At 28.8% G+C, this 17,087-nt stretch overlaps 2 protein-coding genes across 2 annotated transcripts; both read left to right on the plus strand.

Annotated features, from left to right (window-relative positions):
- Nucleotides 1–2,564: 2,564 nt before the first annotated feature.
- LOC114405806 lies at nt 2,565–5,633 on the plus strand. The gene is made up of 3 exons (XM_028368306.1): nt 2,565–3,367; nt 3,977–4,079; nt 4,381–5,633. The coding sequence occupies exons 1-3, from the start codon at nt 2,732–2,734 to the stop codon at nt 4,905–4,907; spliced, it is 1,266 nt and encodes a 421-aa protein (XP_028224107.1). The 5' UTR covers nt 2,565–2,731; the 3' UTR covers nt 4,908–5,633.
- A 5,262-nt stretch (nt 5,634–10,895) lies between these two features.
- LOC114405808 (UDP-galactose/UDP-glucose transporter 2-like) lies at nt 10,896–14,052 on the plus strand. The gene is made up of 7 exons (XM_028368307.1): nt 10,896–11,252; nt 11,684–11,712; nt 11,813–12,014; nt 12,221–12,463; nt 12,883–12,984; nt 13,065–13,172; nt 13,564–14,052. The coding sequence occupies exons 1-7, from the start codon at nt 11,124–11,126 to the stop codon at nt 13,819–13,821; spliced, it is 1,071 nt and encodes a 356-aa protein (XP_028224108.1). The 5' UTR covers nt 10,896–11,123; the 3' UTR covers nt 13,822–14,052.
- The last annotated feature ends 3,035 nt before the right edge of the window (nt 14,053–17,087 follow it).

Below are 17,087 nucleotides of genomic sequence, written 5' to 3' on the forward strand. Positions count from 1 at the left end.
ATTTTCTATTCAAAAGTGACACCATAATTAAAAAAATTGAATCCAGTATCATGGGAGCCAATTACTTGTTTGTTCGGCCCTTTCATGGTATCTGAATCCAATGTTTGTGCCTTCTAATTTACGTTTATGTTCACCCACGGGGTGATATAAAACGAAATGTAACAAAACAAGGATAAATGTGATTTTAGTCATTTTCTTCTTTTTTTCAAATGTGATTTAAGTCTTTACAAAATGAATTTGGTTCTGGATTATGTTTGTCAAAAACTTGGTTGATCATCTTTTCATCTTTCAATCTGATTATTTGTTACAAAGATAACTTTATATTAATATCATAATTCAGTAAAAAAAAAAATTTAATGAAATATCTCTTCCAATCACATTCTTCATTAACAAAACTTTGAATTCAAAATCTTACTTCAACCCAAGTTCTACTCAAACCAAAAACTTGGTAAATCAAAATCATGTATAAGGATATGATGAATTGCAGTAAAACTTAACAAAATATTTGAAGGGTGTGTATAGTAAAAGTGGGAGTTCAAAAAACACTTATATTAATTTTATTAGATTTTCTTTTGTGGGCTTTTGGGCCCTTAAGTAAAGATGATAGTCGAAAGAGTAATGTTTTATGGTACAAAAAATTTAACTACAATTTTGTACGAAATCAAGAGATGGTGTTCTATTAGTTCAGCATAAAATATTGAACAAAAAACTCAAGAAAAAAAAGGAAATTAGTCGTGCTTTCGTCAAGTTAATTTGATTTTGAGTTAAATTTTTATGCTGTTAACTAATAAAACATCACCATTTATAATATAAATTAAGAAAAAAAATGATGTATTAACAATTTCATTCAATCACAAATTATTATATATAATAAATTTGTTGATTTTTATAATTATTACCTTAAAAGTTATACAAATCAATTTTTTTGATTGAATGACAATGTTAATACAATAGTACATAACCTTTAAACTCATATAAATTTATTTTATATTATTAATACATAACCTATTTTATCTTAAAATTATAATAACAAGTTATGATTGACTATTGAGAAGTGTGAATAATAAACAAATAATAATATCTACAGCCTTATCTCTCAATATCATTTCTGCTTCATATATTGTATATATATGCTGTTATATCATGGTTACTATCATATGAGAAATGTGAAGTTAGGTTAGCATGGTCCTGTTCCAAAGCAAATCCCTATATATGGACAAAAAGTGCAAATCTTGGGTGTCCCCCTATTATAGTTCCGGCTAGACAAGGGCATAGTAGTAGCACTGATCAGTAGATACTATCAGACAAATCCGGGCCCTGCACGGTTGCATGCACATTCATTAGAGTCAAACTCAATTACTATACGACATGCTTCCAAATCCAACTTGATCCTCACTGTCACTTTTTCACTCCCCAAGACACATCAAAATAGTGCCCACGAATTAATTAATCACAGAACCATCCACTCGGCTACACACTTTTTTGTCTCTTTCCCCCCCTCCATAACCACACCCTTCTTTTTAGTGAGTTGAATGTGAGAGTTTATCAGGGATTAGAGTAGGCTTTTTGGTTCAAATAACATTTATAAAAATACTTATTGATTATTTATTTCCTTTCATTTCTTCTTATTAGATATACATAGTAGAAGTATAAAAACTAGCTTACCAGTTAGGACAGGGTAACCAAACTAACATGATGTTTGGTTTAGTTCCACTTTTAAGTTTTAAGTTAAAATCGATTAAGATTATTTACATTGAAGGCAAACACAAGTCCAAAATTATTCCTATTTTTTTATACTATCATTGTGATTTTTGTCCTTTACCATTGATCCAAATACATTATATATACATCATAATTGAGAAATGTTAAAGAACTAACATGGTTCAGGCAACTTAAGTTAAGAAAAGTTGATCCACTTAAATATTATTAAACTCATATTTTATAAAAACATGAGTTTGGACCTCATTACAGATGTAAAAATATTGTCAATAGGTCATTCTTGAGTATTTTGTACATGTTATTTTAAGTTTGAGGTTTGTTCGATCTCACAAATTCCTTGAAACAAAAAATCCACCTAAACTTTTATCTAATAAAATAAAATAAAATAAAACTAATCCAACTAAACTGATAATGACCCAACAAATTTCTAAGTGATTTTTTTGGGAATTTTTCATTTTTAAGTTATGGAATTCAACCAAATAATTGACTAAGTCATGAAGCAATAATCGTACGGACGTAAATGTAAAAAGTGTTTTTCATTTCAGTATTGCCCAACAACCCAACCAGTATAGTTAAGTAGTTCCTCACTGCTAGCTTCACAACCACTTCCAGAATTCACTTGCGTGAAGCACCACCTATCATATTCATATTATCAATAATATTTACTAACCAGTATTTTTAAAATAGTGATTAATTTTTTTTATAAATAACATAATTTTTTGTTTTTCAATAAAAGTATATATATATAAATTTCTTAAATAATATCTTAGATGATTAACATTTGCATAATATTATTACCTTACCTTGATGAGAAGAATATTATATATGGAGATCTCCACCTAGAAGCTAGCTACCTCTCTCCTTCTTCTACTCCTTCTCTCACTCTTCCTTTTATATATATTGACTCTTGAGTTATTCCACTTTCACACTCCTGAGTTCTCCACCAACCTCATTCTCTCTCTTTACATAACTCACTTTTTGACAACACATTATTACATTCCTTAATTCCAAAATGAGCACGCAGCAGCTGAAAAGGTTCAACTCAATGGAACGCAGGCCAAGAATGCTGAAGGACTTCCTCAGCGAGAATCTGAACTCTTGCTCCTCAAGCGGCTTCGAATCACTTCCAAGAAAACCAACCAACAACAACAACAACAGCATGCACAGCCTCATAGAAATGGAACTCAAATCATCATCATCATCGTCATCATCACCCTTTCAAACACTTATCAACACCATAAGAAGCATCTCTCTCTTCACCCCAAAATCACCCTCAGTGCTTTCTCTACCCAGAAGCCTCTCTCGCAAGCTATCATCTTCAAGAAGAAGAACAAGAAGAAGAAGAAGCCGAGTGTGCAGCGATGTCAACATCACAACGGCGGTGAAGATCAAGGACATCATACGGTGGAAATCGTTCAGGGACATCGTGGTGGAACCTTCTCCTCTTCCACCACCACCACCACCGTTGGATTTCATGGTGGGGTCCACAAACACCATCACCTGTAGTAGCTGTAGCAGTGGCTCTAGTTGGATTAAGAGTGATTTTTTAACCTTGGAAGAGGCACAAAACGACAACGTTGAAGCGGCGGGTAAAAGGTTTTCGTTTATTTCACACCTTCTTGTCGGCAGCAAGAACTCCTGGGCTAAGGTGAACAATCATTTACTGCATCGAATCTTCACAAATATTGAGGCTCTTGTTATGTTTGTTTGTTCGTCTTTTGCTTTTTTTGTTAAGTTCATTTTAGATTTTTCTTTTTTTTAATTTCTTTTACGAATTATCATATAAGGACAAGAAAAAAAGGTGTTTGTTAGGAAATAATTTTGTGGACAATATTTTATTTTATCATCTGTCGGTGGGAATGGGAATTGTGCAGCACTTTTCATTCGTTTTTTTTATTATATAATTTTTAGTTAAGAGAATAATATTTTCCAGTATAGTTTATTCCATTCTCATATTTTAATCTTGATTTTTATGTTAAGACATGTTGATTAAGTCCAACATATATAAGCATGTATATGTATATTTCTTTATGAATATATATTGCCAATGACTATAAGACCCTCTTAAGAAACATTTTGCAAATTTATCTTACTTGTTGTTGTAAGATTTTAAATGGGGTATTTACAGTTGATGATCACAATTAAATAATTACTTTAATGCTGATTTTCATGCCAACCGTTTATTTGGAATATCTTTTTTTACTGATTATAAACTATTTTTGTTTTACTGATATAAACTATTATGTAATCTTGACAGGAAACTTTAACTTGCCAAGAAGAACAACACAGTCCAGTTTCAGTTCTTCAGGTTGGAGAAGATGAATTCTCACCTTTTGATCAAAGCCTTGCCAATATTCAAAGTAAGTTTAAGTTCCTTCTTTCACTTCAGTTGTCTCTTCTAAGTCCTAATTCTGTAATTCATTTAACCAACACATTCTATATGTGCATGTTTGGGTACCTACTGTTTATAGGAAAATAATCATTTAAAAGAAGAAAAAAAAAATCTTAATAATTGCAAAAAAATGATTATTTCTTTGAAATAAGATGAACCAAACATGCAATCAACTAACTTATTTTCCATGGATATTCATCAATTGTGCTGTCCTAATTGTATAGATTTCATATGAAAATGGTACTAATAATCTTTTCACTTTTGAGCAGGGAGAAAACAGAAGTTCATACAAACAGTTCAGAAATTGGAGAGTCTTGCAAAATTTGACCTTGCAAACTTAGACCAGTGTCTCTCATTGGATGACAATTCTGGCTATGATGAAGAATATGAAGAAGATGATGCTGATAATGAAGTTGACATTGAAGAACAAGATTGGATTGAGGAAAAGGCAAAGCAGCTGCTGAATTGTGTTAAAGCAAGAGGTTCAGCAGATGGATGTAGAGACTATTTGGATACACTTCTGTTGGATTTTTTTAGGGAAGAACTAAGTGGAGGTAGAAACCAATACAAGAATGAAGAGGAGTTTGAGTTAGAGACATTGAGAATAACTGAGGATTGGATAAATGGGTCATTTGCTTTTGATGCAGGGCATGTTGACAAACATGCTTATATTAAGGACATGGAAAGGAGAGATCAGTGGAGTAGGTTTGAGGAGGAGCAAGAAGAATTGGCCTTTGAAATTGAAACAGCTATATTGCATAGTTTGGTTGCTGATCTTCTTGACCTGGATGGTTAATACTTAATAGTTTTTCTTTTCAAAGTTCAAATCAAGTTCTGGCAATTGCTTCCTCCACAGTTGTTTCCTGCACCTTCCTAAGCTTACGAAACACCTAATTGAGAATGTAAAATTACATTCCGTTAGGTGCAGGAAGCAATTGTCTCTATTTTCAATTTCTTTTAAGATCTCTGGGCCTTTAGCCTCACTTTTCTCAACAGAAATTATCTGGCCCACTATAGCACTTGAAGCCCAAATCAGAAAAGTAAGTCTCCTCCTACAGCATCCATTTAGACCTACCAACCACACCAGAAAAATAATGAGACCTACCAACCAAGGGCAGAGGGATGCCCTTCTTTAGTGGTAACAAAGGACAAATGTCATAGTTTGGTGAGTTTTGGATACTCTTCTATGAAGGGGTAATGAGATTCTGGTGGACATAAGTACATGATTGGGTTGTACTGTACTTAAATTTAGTTATGGCTTAGATTTTGGACTTTGGAGTGTAGCAATTTAATTAGTGGATTTCAAGGCATAAACTCATGCCTACTTTTGTCAATGTACTGGTGCTTAGGAAGTCTTTAGATTGTTCAGTTATCCAATATATCTGTAAAGGAAATTATTCAGCATTTAGCACTTCTCTTTTCAGGCTAATGTTTCAAATACAAGGCCTTTCTACAACTGCAGCTAAAAATGAGAGTATGCATATAACTTTGTTTTTCTATTATTTAATATTATTTGATGGCATATTTCTTAAAGTTATTTAATCTTGTGTATAATTGTGATATTCAAACTCATTTGATGATATGATAGTATAAATAGAAGTATGATAAAACTTTTACAATTTATTAATCAAAATTAAATTATTGAAAAAATAATTAATAATCATGCTTTTCGTAACCTTATATATACACCGGTGGAGGCAAGGGGAGACTGTATGTAGTTATTGATGTAGAATAATGTTAGATGGAGATCCCATTTAAGTAGATATGTTAAGAGAAAAATAGATATAAAAATAGAAATGTAAATGTAATATATGATGTGATAAAAAAAAATAGACATAAATGAGGTATTTGTAGTATGTGAGTGTCCAAAAATCAAAGTTCTTGATGTGTGATAAGATAATGTGACATGTTTTTAAACATAATGCATAATCAAGGGAATCGTTTTATAATTTTTTATGAAAAGACCAATACCAACAATAAAAATACTAAAAAATGGCATATTTTAGCATATAAGAAAGATTGACTAAATTTTTTTTTACTTGTTTATTCTGAACTTGTTTTTGAGGGCATTGTTTATTGTGAACTTAAAATTTGTTTTCTGGTTCTTTATTGTATATAACTTTGCATATCCAAAGCTTTTCACCGGACTTTTGAGTCATTTGAAGCCCACTAAATAACTTGACTTGCACTACATATCATAGTTATTTTTTATACCCCCTAATATTTTTTTTTCTATTTGAAGAAATCAAAACCTTTGGTATTGAATTCTGTTTGAGAGATAATTATGGTTTTCCAACCCCTAGAGATGCTGAAGCTTGGGCCTTCTTCAATATCATTCTCTAATTGCAGAACCTACAAATCACAAATGTTATCATAGAATTAGATTACAAAATCGTTATAGATCATTTCAACTCTTGTACTATAGGTAGTTCCTATTTCTATATAATTATAGATAAACGTAGGTAATAATTCTCTTCTTTTACCAAGAGGAAATTTTGTAAAAAGACAAACTAATCTTATAACTCATAATTTAATAAAGACTTCAAGATTTTACTCTTCCTCTCACAAGTTTCATTACCTCCCCTCATGTTTCAAATATTTTGAATGAAATAATTTAACTATGTTTCTTTTAATTTTTTTTTTGACAGAGAATTAGTTATCAGTTAACTCACACTTCTTCTCATCATGCCAAAAGCTTTCAAAATATTCAGCGGTTATAAAGTCTATGCTACATTGGATTTAACTCATGTGTGCATTTATATTAGGATATTATAACTCATACTCAAGTAATATAAAAGGGACACTTATGCCACTATACAAAGTTACAAACTCTTTTTTCATATATTATTATTTTATTGATTTATATGCTAACATGGATATCATAATGTTTTTTAGATACCCTTTACCTATTTGCGAAACCATCACCAACATGACTTCGACCATTAGAGGATTAAATGAACTTTTGGTAAGCATGACAATGAAACGGGTCTCACACACACATAATTTTTGTTTTAATTTAATTTTAAAATAAGTAAGTGAAAATAAGTCTGATTTAATTTAAAAATGGCTTTTTAACTTTTTGATTCATGTGTTTTTATTTGATTTTTACTACTTACACTGAATATAATTAACTTAAGAGTATCTTTATAGAGTATTACTTAAAAAAAATTAATATCACTTATTATCAATAATTAATTCCTAAAAGTCATAAGCTATGTGGTTTTGACATTATGTAGAAGAATAAACAAAGTACGATTGATTTAGGGTTGCAAAAACAGTTTTTTTTTTAAATTTTAATTTATGTATTTTTATTTGATTTTAACTACTTGCATTGCCTCCAAAACAACTACTTACATTGAATATAATTAAATTATGAATATATTCATTTTTTTTTGGCGGAAATTATGAATATCTTCATAGAGTCTTACTTACAAAAAAAAAATTAACATCATTTATTATCGAGAATTAATTACAAAAAGTCATAAGCTATGGTTTTGACTTTATGTGGAAGAATAAACAAAGTACGGTTGATATGAGCTTATAGGGTTGCCATAACAGTTTTTTTTTTTAACTTTTGATTTATGTATTTTTATTTGATTTTAACTACTCTACTTATATTGAATACAATTAAATTTTGAATATCTTTATAGAGTCTTATTTTACAAAAAAAAATAAAATTAATATCATCTATTGTCAAGATTTATTTCCTAATTAAAAGTCATAAGCTATAGTTTCGGCTTTATGTAGAAAAACAAACAAATTATTGATTGATATGAGCTTATAGGGTTTCCAAAAGGTCGTTTTTTTTGGTATAGCAAATACTCGAACTTTTATTGACTTCCTCCGCCCAAAACTGAAAGCATAATTTGTTTTATTTAACAAAGGCTTTTGTTGAGAGATTCCTTGCACTCTAATTAAAACAGCGTTTTACTTATACAAAACAAAAGTACACCGTGTTTGATATTTCTTCATTTTCTTTAATAACGCGATTACGACGTTTACCAAATATATAAAAGATTCCCATTTGTTGCATAAGGCAACTGGATGATCCTATCATTATTTTTTTTATTATTATAAAATTTAGACTAAACACTCAACTTATTTTTTTTTTAAAATTGTTTGAGCTAATTGAATTATTAAAAAAATCAAATAATTAAGGTTACAAAAACAAAATACTTTAATCCTTCAATCATTTTCTCTCTAACAAAAATAAAATCCTTCAATCATTTCCATTATGTTTTTAATACACAATTAGTCCCTAAAATATTGTTTAGTGTTTTTTTTTTGGTGAAAAAATATTGTTTATTTTAAAGAAAAAGAAAAGAGAGAAATTTTAACTAGGGAAAGAGACGGATCGAAGAGGTTTCCATGGATATTAGAAATATCTTCTTTCTTTTGTTCTTTTTCTTTTGTTGGGGGGACCAAGAGAAAGAAAAAGAAAATAAATAAATTTATTATATACCTAAAATTGTCAAATAAAATTATTAACTTAAGAATAATTAATGTAATTAGTATAAATATTTTTTTCTTCCAAATCCCCTCTCTTTTCTCTATTAGAACCCAATTCATTATTGTAATTATGTTTAAAAAATAATACCATCCTCTGTTATTTATCTTATCATATAATAAAATAATAGTTATTAAATAAAAAAAACCTTTTTTTCCTGATGTATTAAATAAATGAAAAATTCAAATCACAAAAGATGAATCAAAACAAAATCTTGCATCACATGTTCGAGTTCCTACTTATTTCATCTCTGAGATAATTCATTTGTAAGTGTTACAGTCTCAAGGTTTTCTTTGGTTTGCAGGTGGGGCATCTTCCCATTTCCTTAAATTTTTCTAGAGCGAAAATAAAATAAAATAATTTATTATCTTTGGCGAATAAAACAAATGTTTAAAAACAAAAAATATGATTGAAGAAAAATAAATTAAATCATGAAACTTAAATAAATTATTTATTATCGTGAATTAATTTTTAAGAATTGAAATTAATGTAAAATTCATTTGTGACTAACAGTTTCTTTAAAATAAATAAATAGATTAACTTTATTATCAATTGAAAAATATTAAAGAAAATTAATTTATATCCTAAAAAATTTGTAAATAATTTTAAAATAAAATTATTGTAATTTTATATTTTTTCTTACAATAAATTAATTTATTAAATTATTATAATATGTGACTTCCAATTTTATTTATTATTATAATTTACTTTTAAGTTCCAGCAAACAAAGAATCAATAACCATCAAACACAGTGAATAAATTGACATAAAAATATTTTTATTTAATTAAATATCTCAAATTTAAGTCTTAAATATTTATATAATATATTTGTGGTCCAAGAAAGAAAACGATGAGTCAACCATATCAAACCTCTCAACTGCATATTGATATAAAACCCATCAAATTTCAGAAGAGGTCCCTAAAGAATACAAGTGTGATAAAAACATGTTCTGTATTGGATTTTCCTATTCTAGCTAGAAAATATGAGATGAACATTAGGTCACTTTTTTAATTCTAGAAATTCCAAATTTCATACTAACTATGAAAGTTAAATTGACAATATAAATTTATAATAATATATAACCTCGTGCAAGACATAATAAAAAAAGCCTCGTGCAATAAGTCCAAAAAAATAAATAAAATCTCGTGCAATTTTTAAGCACCAGTCCCATTCATTATATAATAGAAATAAATGTGATACCAATGAATGACACAGACACAGTCATGTTGGACAAATAAGGGGGGCTCTCCTCTCTTCTAAAGTCCTTTTCATTGAAATTTTTCATCCAATAAATATAAAACAATATTAATTTGCTCTTAAAACGTTAGGTCCCATCAAGTTATACTAGTATTTTAGTCTAGTATATTTGCGTTGGCTAAATATTTATTTTATACAACTATTTTTTTAATAAAAAATGTTTTTAAATATATAAATTATATTATAATTAAAATATGTAATTAATAAATGTATTTATATAAATAAATTATGTATTATATTTATGAAAAATAATTTACATTGTGATGTATTGTTATTCTTAATTATTGATAATTTATTTTTAGAAATATTGCAATTCAAATTAGAATTAAAGATATTTTTTTGATAGGTAAAACTTGAAGATATTAAAAATGATAGACTAAAAAATGATAAAATGTTAATGTAAATAGTTTAATTGATATTAAAAGCAAAAGGAGATATATCATATACATATTAAGAGTGAAATTGAATTTTCAAATATATATATATATTATTTAAAATTAGTTTCTGATATTCAGTTTCTTTTAAATTGTTTTAATGATATTAAAAGTAAAAAAAGATATATAAGGAGATTATTTATATAATATATTTTTATTACATTATTTCTCTTTTCATCTCTGTTTTATAACTCAGTTTTTTGATGAGTCACAATTCATTCTCTTCCCTTTCACTTTGATAAATGATAATTGTATAATTATTTTTAACAGTTTTACTGTAAAAAATATTTTTTTTTCATAAACTTTTAACATGAAATTCAGTCTTTGATATAAATTTTCCATTTTTTTAATAAATAAAAGGCATGTAACGATATCACAACAGATATAAAATTTTCATATTAATTCCTAAAAATTATAAATTTGAATTATATTAATACTTGTTATCATTATCATTATAATATATATACATTAATCCCCTAAGATGTTCATAACACCTGTATTTATCATTTCAAAAAGATTAAAGTGATTATCATTTTATATTTCCAAGGACTTATATACACTGCTTAAAGGACTTTTCAGCTTGTATACACCGTATAGATACAAAATCTTCTTCCACATGTAAAGAATGGGCTATATTATTTGCACAGATCGAGCTATATCCACCACGTATAGATTGAACATACAGTCATACATTAACCACGTTATTCTATTGTCTGTTTCTGATTATTGGAAACCAAATTCCACACATGCAAACTCTCTTTCATTGAACCTTGGTTTTGGGACAGTGCAGTGACCATAGCAGAAGAAGCAGTGATGTCAAAGGCAGCAGAGCAAGCTCGTAGTTTATTTGGAATTTGTCTCTCACACAGACCCAAATGGCAACAATTCCTCATTTGTTCTTCTGGTTTCTTCTTTGGATATCTAGTTAATGGCATATGTGAGGTACTATATAGGGTATATACACAAGTACATGTACTGATTAACTGGTTAATTTTCTTCAATATCATTTGGTGGTTTGAATCTGTAAAACCACTGTAATAGGCCGTGGTCTTTTATGTTTCCAGGAGAAGAGAAAAAATAATGAGTTTATTGTTTCTTTCTGTTTGTGTAACCGACGGTTAAAGTTGTTTTGCTTTTGTTTGTTAACCTCTTTTTCATGTGTTTTCTGAGTGGCTTGGAGATTAATCATGGTTTTGGAATTTTCATTGGAAATTTGGGCTCGAATTGTACTATTTCTGCCGTCAACTCTGGTCAATCATCCAGATAAATAAATAAATTGTATATTTTTTTGTTTGTGTGCTGCATCCAAATAATTGCAGTATGTGAAGTTATACCCACAAATAATCCTTTTTTTTATCGTGCTTGACTTCCAGGAATATGTTTATAACAGGCTTCAGTTTAGGTGAATTTCATAACCTCGGTGCCTTTTCAGATTGATTTGAGCTTTTTGATTTGAGATATCTTCAATAGAATGAAATAGTTGACTTGGTTCGTTATTTCAGCTATGGTTGGTACTTCACATTTGTTCAAGGATTTGTTTACTTGTTTTTGATTTATCTCCAAGGCTTCACAAGCAAGCAAATGATGAACCCATGGAAAACTTATGTGAAGCTTTCTGCTGTACTTATGGGTTCCCATGGCCTCACAAAGGGATCTTTGGCTTTTCTTAACTACCCTGCACAAATCATGTTCAAATCCACAAAAGTAAGTTAAAAAGGTACAAGGGAACAAATTTTACAAAACCATAATCACTATGCCCCATTCGAATGCTTTCATATTGAATTCAGCACACTATGTGCCTCCAAGTTAACTAATTTGTTCCATTCCAGAGATTCAAAATTTAATCTTATTGTTTCCTTTATGTTATTCACAATATTTATATGTAATGAGAGTCAACTTTGTTACATCAGGTTCTTCCAGTTATGGTAATGGGTGCCTTCATACCAGGTCTAAGGCGGAAATATCCATTTCATGAATATGTATCTGCTGTACTTCTGGTGATTGGGTTGATCCTATTCACACTAGCAGACGCACAAACATCACCTAATTTCAGTGCCATTGGTGTTCTTATGATATCTGGGGCTTTGATCATGGACTCCTTTTTGGGAAATCTGCAAGAAGCAATCTTTACAATGAACCCTCAGACCACACAGGTGATTTAATTTCTGTGGTGTGCAGTGTGTATGTTTGGATGAGCATTGATAAAATTGATTGTGAACGGAATTGATTTTGGTTAAAATTGATTTTAAAGTGATGTGATATGTGTTTGTATGTTTTTATTATAAAATCTAAGTTAGGAGTTATATTCATGTACAAAATTTTGGATCCAATGAATAAACGACTCAAAGTTAATTTTGAACTGTTCTTCAACATTAAATCAAAGTGAAACTTTATCTAAAATTGATTCTGGACTGAGGACCAAATTCTCTAATGTGAAACTAAACACACACTCAAATCAATGCCCTTCATCTGCATTTTTATATATGAGAAGCGGTACTGTAAAATTTGTGGCTTAGATGTATAGTAGTAGCATTAGAATAATATGAATTTCCTTTTCATTGTTAACATACAGATGGAAATGCTTTTCTGCTCTACTGTGGTGGGATTGCCTTTCTTGATTCCTCCCATGCTTTTCACAGGAGAGTTATTCAAAGCATGGACATCATGCTCACAGGTACATTTGAAAATATTGTTCCTGTTTTTTCATACGTAGACATTTGCTTTCGAAATAGTCACCTTATCTTGTTCTTGCAGCATCTATATGTGTATGGAGTGTTAGTTTTTGAAGCAATGGCCACATTTATTGGCCAAGTCTCTGTGCTGTCACTCATTGCCATTTTTGGAGCTGCCAACACAGCCATGGTAAATTAGTCTCACAACTTTTCCTTGTTCCATTATGTTTATTTGGACTTTGGACCATTATATGGCTCCCAGCATTAATAACTCTGTCATGACATCATCATTACAAACTTCGTGTAGGAGTTGGCACATGAAACTGAGAAGAGAAGCACCATATGTCTTAATTAAATGTTATAAAATGATAAATACTTAAAACATCTTGTAACTAAATATTTTGATTTGGAATTGAAAATTGATTTGATTTGTAACAATTGATAATTTAAAGGTATATATCATCCTATTCTGTTCAAAATTTTTACCCATTGTAGGTCACAGCATGCATTAAGATATTCTAATGTTAAACCCTTTATGTGGTCCAAACTGAGTTTCTTTCCTCATTGAATAATTGTCACAGATAACAACGGCAAGAAAGGCAGTGACATTGCTACTATCATACCTCATATTTACAAAACCATTGACAGAACAACATGCAACCGGACTCCTACTCATAGCTATGGGGATTACAATGAAGATATTTCTTGATGACAGATCCAACAAGAAGGCCTTGAACTCTTCTCCAATTGCTAGTATTCCAAAACCTTCTGAGGACAAAGAACTGATGGCGCAATCAGATTATGCAGGTGAACATGAAGAAAGGAGACCGTTGGTTTAGCATTGACAGACATCAGATACAATTTAATTTCTATAGTGCATGAAAAATATCATTCAAATGTCAAATTAGCATGTTTTATATATATTTTTTTTCAATTGAAAACTCCTTACAATTAGGCACTACATTTTTTTATATAATCAAACATCTTACAATAAGTTCATTTAGAATGTAAACCTATTATAGGTTGTTCTGAAGGAAAATATACATATAGAATGTGTTTGGATGGAGAAATTTAAAATTCCGAGAAATATTAAATTTTAAGAATTTCAAATACTTCAATTGAAATTCTTTTATTTTCAAAATTTTGTGTTTGGATAAAAAAATTAAAATTATGAGGATGAAAAAAAGAGAATATATGGTTGGTGTGCTAGTTATATGTGTTCCTCTATGCTCACACCCGATCGATGTTTTAGGAGTTCAGACGGTGTTTTTGAAGAAGACGGTAAGAAGAGAATTTCAATTTCTCACATTTTAGAAGGAAATTGAAATTTCAGATTTTTAGTTGTTTAAAATTCCAAAATTTTAAATTCTTCATAAAAAGCATTCCAACAATAAATTCTAATTTACAGAAATTCAAATTCTCTAATAAATTATTTTCCTGAGTTAAAATTTTCTATCCAAACGCACTCTTAGTGATGTGAATTATTATTTTTTACATGTAATGAGACAAATAAAAATAATATGCTAACACAAGTTTTTTAGAGTAGGAGGCCCTTGATCTTTTTCTTTTAATTTCATACAACTTTGATCTTTTATTTTTGCTTTATCTATTGTACGTTTAAGTAAAGTTCTACTATACTGTTAACTGGGGCGGCTGATTATATTTATCTACCAATAAATTGTGTTTTGATGAAAATCAAGGCAAATTGTTCAGATGGGGTTAGTTTTACAAACTAATTCCCCATCTAGGTCTCTTTCGAAAGGAGAGGGTTCGTTTTGCATGGGAGGCGATGTGGCATGCATCTCGCCAAAGCCATCAGCGAAATGCATCTCGCCAAAGCCAGGAGCGAAACATGTGCAGGGCCATTTTGCCAGTGTTGTCTGTGAAATGCATGGTTCGTATTTAAAAACCTCAATTCACGAATGAATCACGAATAAATTAAGCATTTGGTGCGGGTACAAGCTTTCTTTTCGTCCACTGGTAAACATTTCTTTCTTTGTATTTACTCAAATTTTGTTGAAAGTTAAATTGGTTAGTTAATAGTTTGAATTGGTTAGTTGATACTGATACTAATTAATATTTATTATATTTTATTTACTCAAATTTAATAATACGTATTTAGTTAATATATTTGTTGTGTTTTATTTAAATTAATTAGTGCACTGATACTAATTAATATATTTAGTTAATAATAAACATAAAAAAAATTCATTACAAAAACTAGCGCACTGGAACTTAAAATTAAAATTTCATTCTAACAAAAAAGTAATTAGTTTAAATAAAAATAGTGTCAAAAACTTTTAAAACTCGAAGGCCAAGGTACAAATTTTAAAGGTAGACAAAATCATCAAAACAAATAGTTTTTAAAGTTTCTATTATAAATAATTAAATTTAACTAGAAAAAAGAGGAAAAAAGACTACACTTTCTACACATTAAAACTTTATTAAAAAAAAATAAGAAACCCTGCACACATTTTAAACAAAGAAGAAGAAAATACATGTACACACATTAAACAAAGAAGAAAAAAAAACAAGCATACAAAATCAGCCTATTTCGTTATTGGTTTTGGCGATACAAGCCTCACCTGTCACCCCTAGTCTGCGCCCACTGATGCCTGCTACGCCCTACACTGCTCACTGCACAGTATCGTCAGTTTGACTAGCGACATACACTCTGCCATTTCACAGCTTCCACTGACGACACTCATTCCACCTGTCATCGCCTGTATGTGTCACCAACATACATGGCGATACACATCCATACATTATAATTTTACGTGAAAAACAAACCCCCTCTAAAATTATTATGGAAACAAACCCATATCGAGAAATTGTTTCTAAAGGGAACCCATTTGGGTCATTTTGCCGAAAATCTTCCACACCCACCAGCAATGTGATAGCTGAAAATCACAGTGAACCACAACTAATTTAAGATGCAGAAAGGCAACTAAACTTCATACAAAATATATTAACAGGTTACAATTCTTTATATCCTCAAATATATTTATTTTCTTTATTCTAGATCCATACGTGATGACTATTTTTTTTAATTATTGAAATTTAAATGTGAAGGTAAAGCCCACATTGGATAAAAATGGATAAATTGAAAAAAAAATTAAGATTCATAAATTAAATATAATATCTTAAAATTTTAGGTTAAATATAAAGTCAAATTTACTCATATAATTGATTTATTTTTAAGATGTTGCATGACTTAGTCATAACTCTTGATATTTAATCTTCTTATTTTTCCAGCAATTTCATAGAAAAATATTAATATTATTTTTTTAAAAAAAGATTTGAATAATTTACTACTCCTAAGAAGTTATTATTTTTTTTGTTGATCAAAATATAATAGTTGTTTGTTTTTTTAAAAAAAATTATTTTATGAAGAAATAAAATTGGCAACGGAAAAAAATAAATAATCTATAAATAAACTTTTAAGAGAAAATAAATGATTTATAAATTAAATTTTTGAAAGAAATGGATAAATTAAAATCTTTAAGGTTGGTGGATAAAAAAACATTTGTGGAATATGACAATGGAGCAAGTGTGTGTCTGATTATACCATGGGAGAATGAACTTACGTTTTAACATTGTTTCATGTTAATTTCATTGTTTCTTGTTAATTTCATGGGAGAATGAACTTCATAATATTGAAGTTTTTTTTTTCCTTTGTTAAATATGATTTGAGCTCGGGGACCTTTTTTGATAATATGAATGGCTGACTTGGTTTTTTATTCTAGCTATATATGTTTGGAACTTTGTAATAATTAATTAATATAAATGTGTTTCTATTGAATTAAAAAATAATAATAAATTTCAACGGAATTTAACGAAAAAAATAATAGCAAATAGATTACAATTACAATAACTATAATTATAATAAACAATTGAGAATCGATTTAAATGTTTTGAATAAATAAAAAATTATATTACAGTTTAAATTATTTATTATTAATTTAAAATATAATTGATACACTTAAAAATATTTATTTATTATATTAAATTTAATTATATAAAAATAATCATTTTCTTATAAAATATAACTAATATATATATATATATATATATATATATATATATATATATATTATTTAAAATT

The sequence above is a fragment of the Glycine soja genome, chromosome 3, assembly GCF_004193775.1.
Source record: "Glycine soja cultivar W05 chromosome 3, ASM419377v2, whole genome shotgun sequence".
Taxonomy (NCBI): domain Eukaryota; kingdom Viridiplantae; phylum Streptophyta; class Magnoliopsida; order Fabales; family Fabaceae; genus Glycine; species Glycine soja.

Coding starts and splice junctions, on each gene's coding strand:
- LOC114405806 (XM_028368306.1), top strand. CDS start 2,732: ATGAGCACGCAGCAGCTGAAAAGGTTCAACTCAATGGAACGCAGGCCA. Junction 3,368..3,976: donor GCAAGAACTCCTGGGCTAAG/GTGAACAATCAT, acceptor TAATCTTGACAG/GAAACTTTAACTTGCCAAGA. Junction 4,080..4,380: donor AAGCCTTGCCAATATTCAAA/GTAAGTTTAAGT, acceptor ACTTTTGAGCAG/GGAGAAAACAGAAGTTCATA.
- LOC114405808 (XM_028368307.1), top strand. CDS start 11,124: ATGTCAAAGGCAGCAGAGCAAGCTCGTAGTTTATTTGGAATTTGTCTC. Junction 12,015..12,220: donor TCATGTTCAAATCCACAAAA/GTAAGTTAAAAA, acceptor TTGTTACATCAG/GTTCTTCCAGTTATGGTAAT. Junction 13,173..13,563: donor GAGCTGCCAACACAGCCATG/GTAAATTAGTCT, acceptor TAATTGTCACAG/ATAACAACGGCAAGAAAGGC.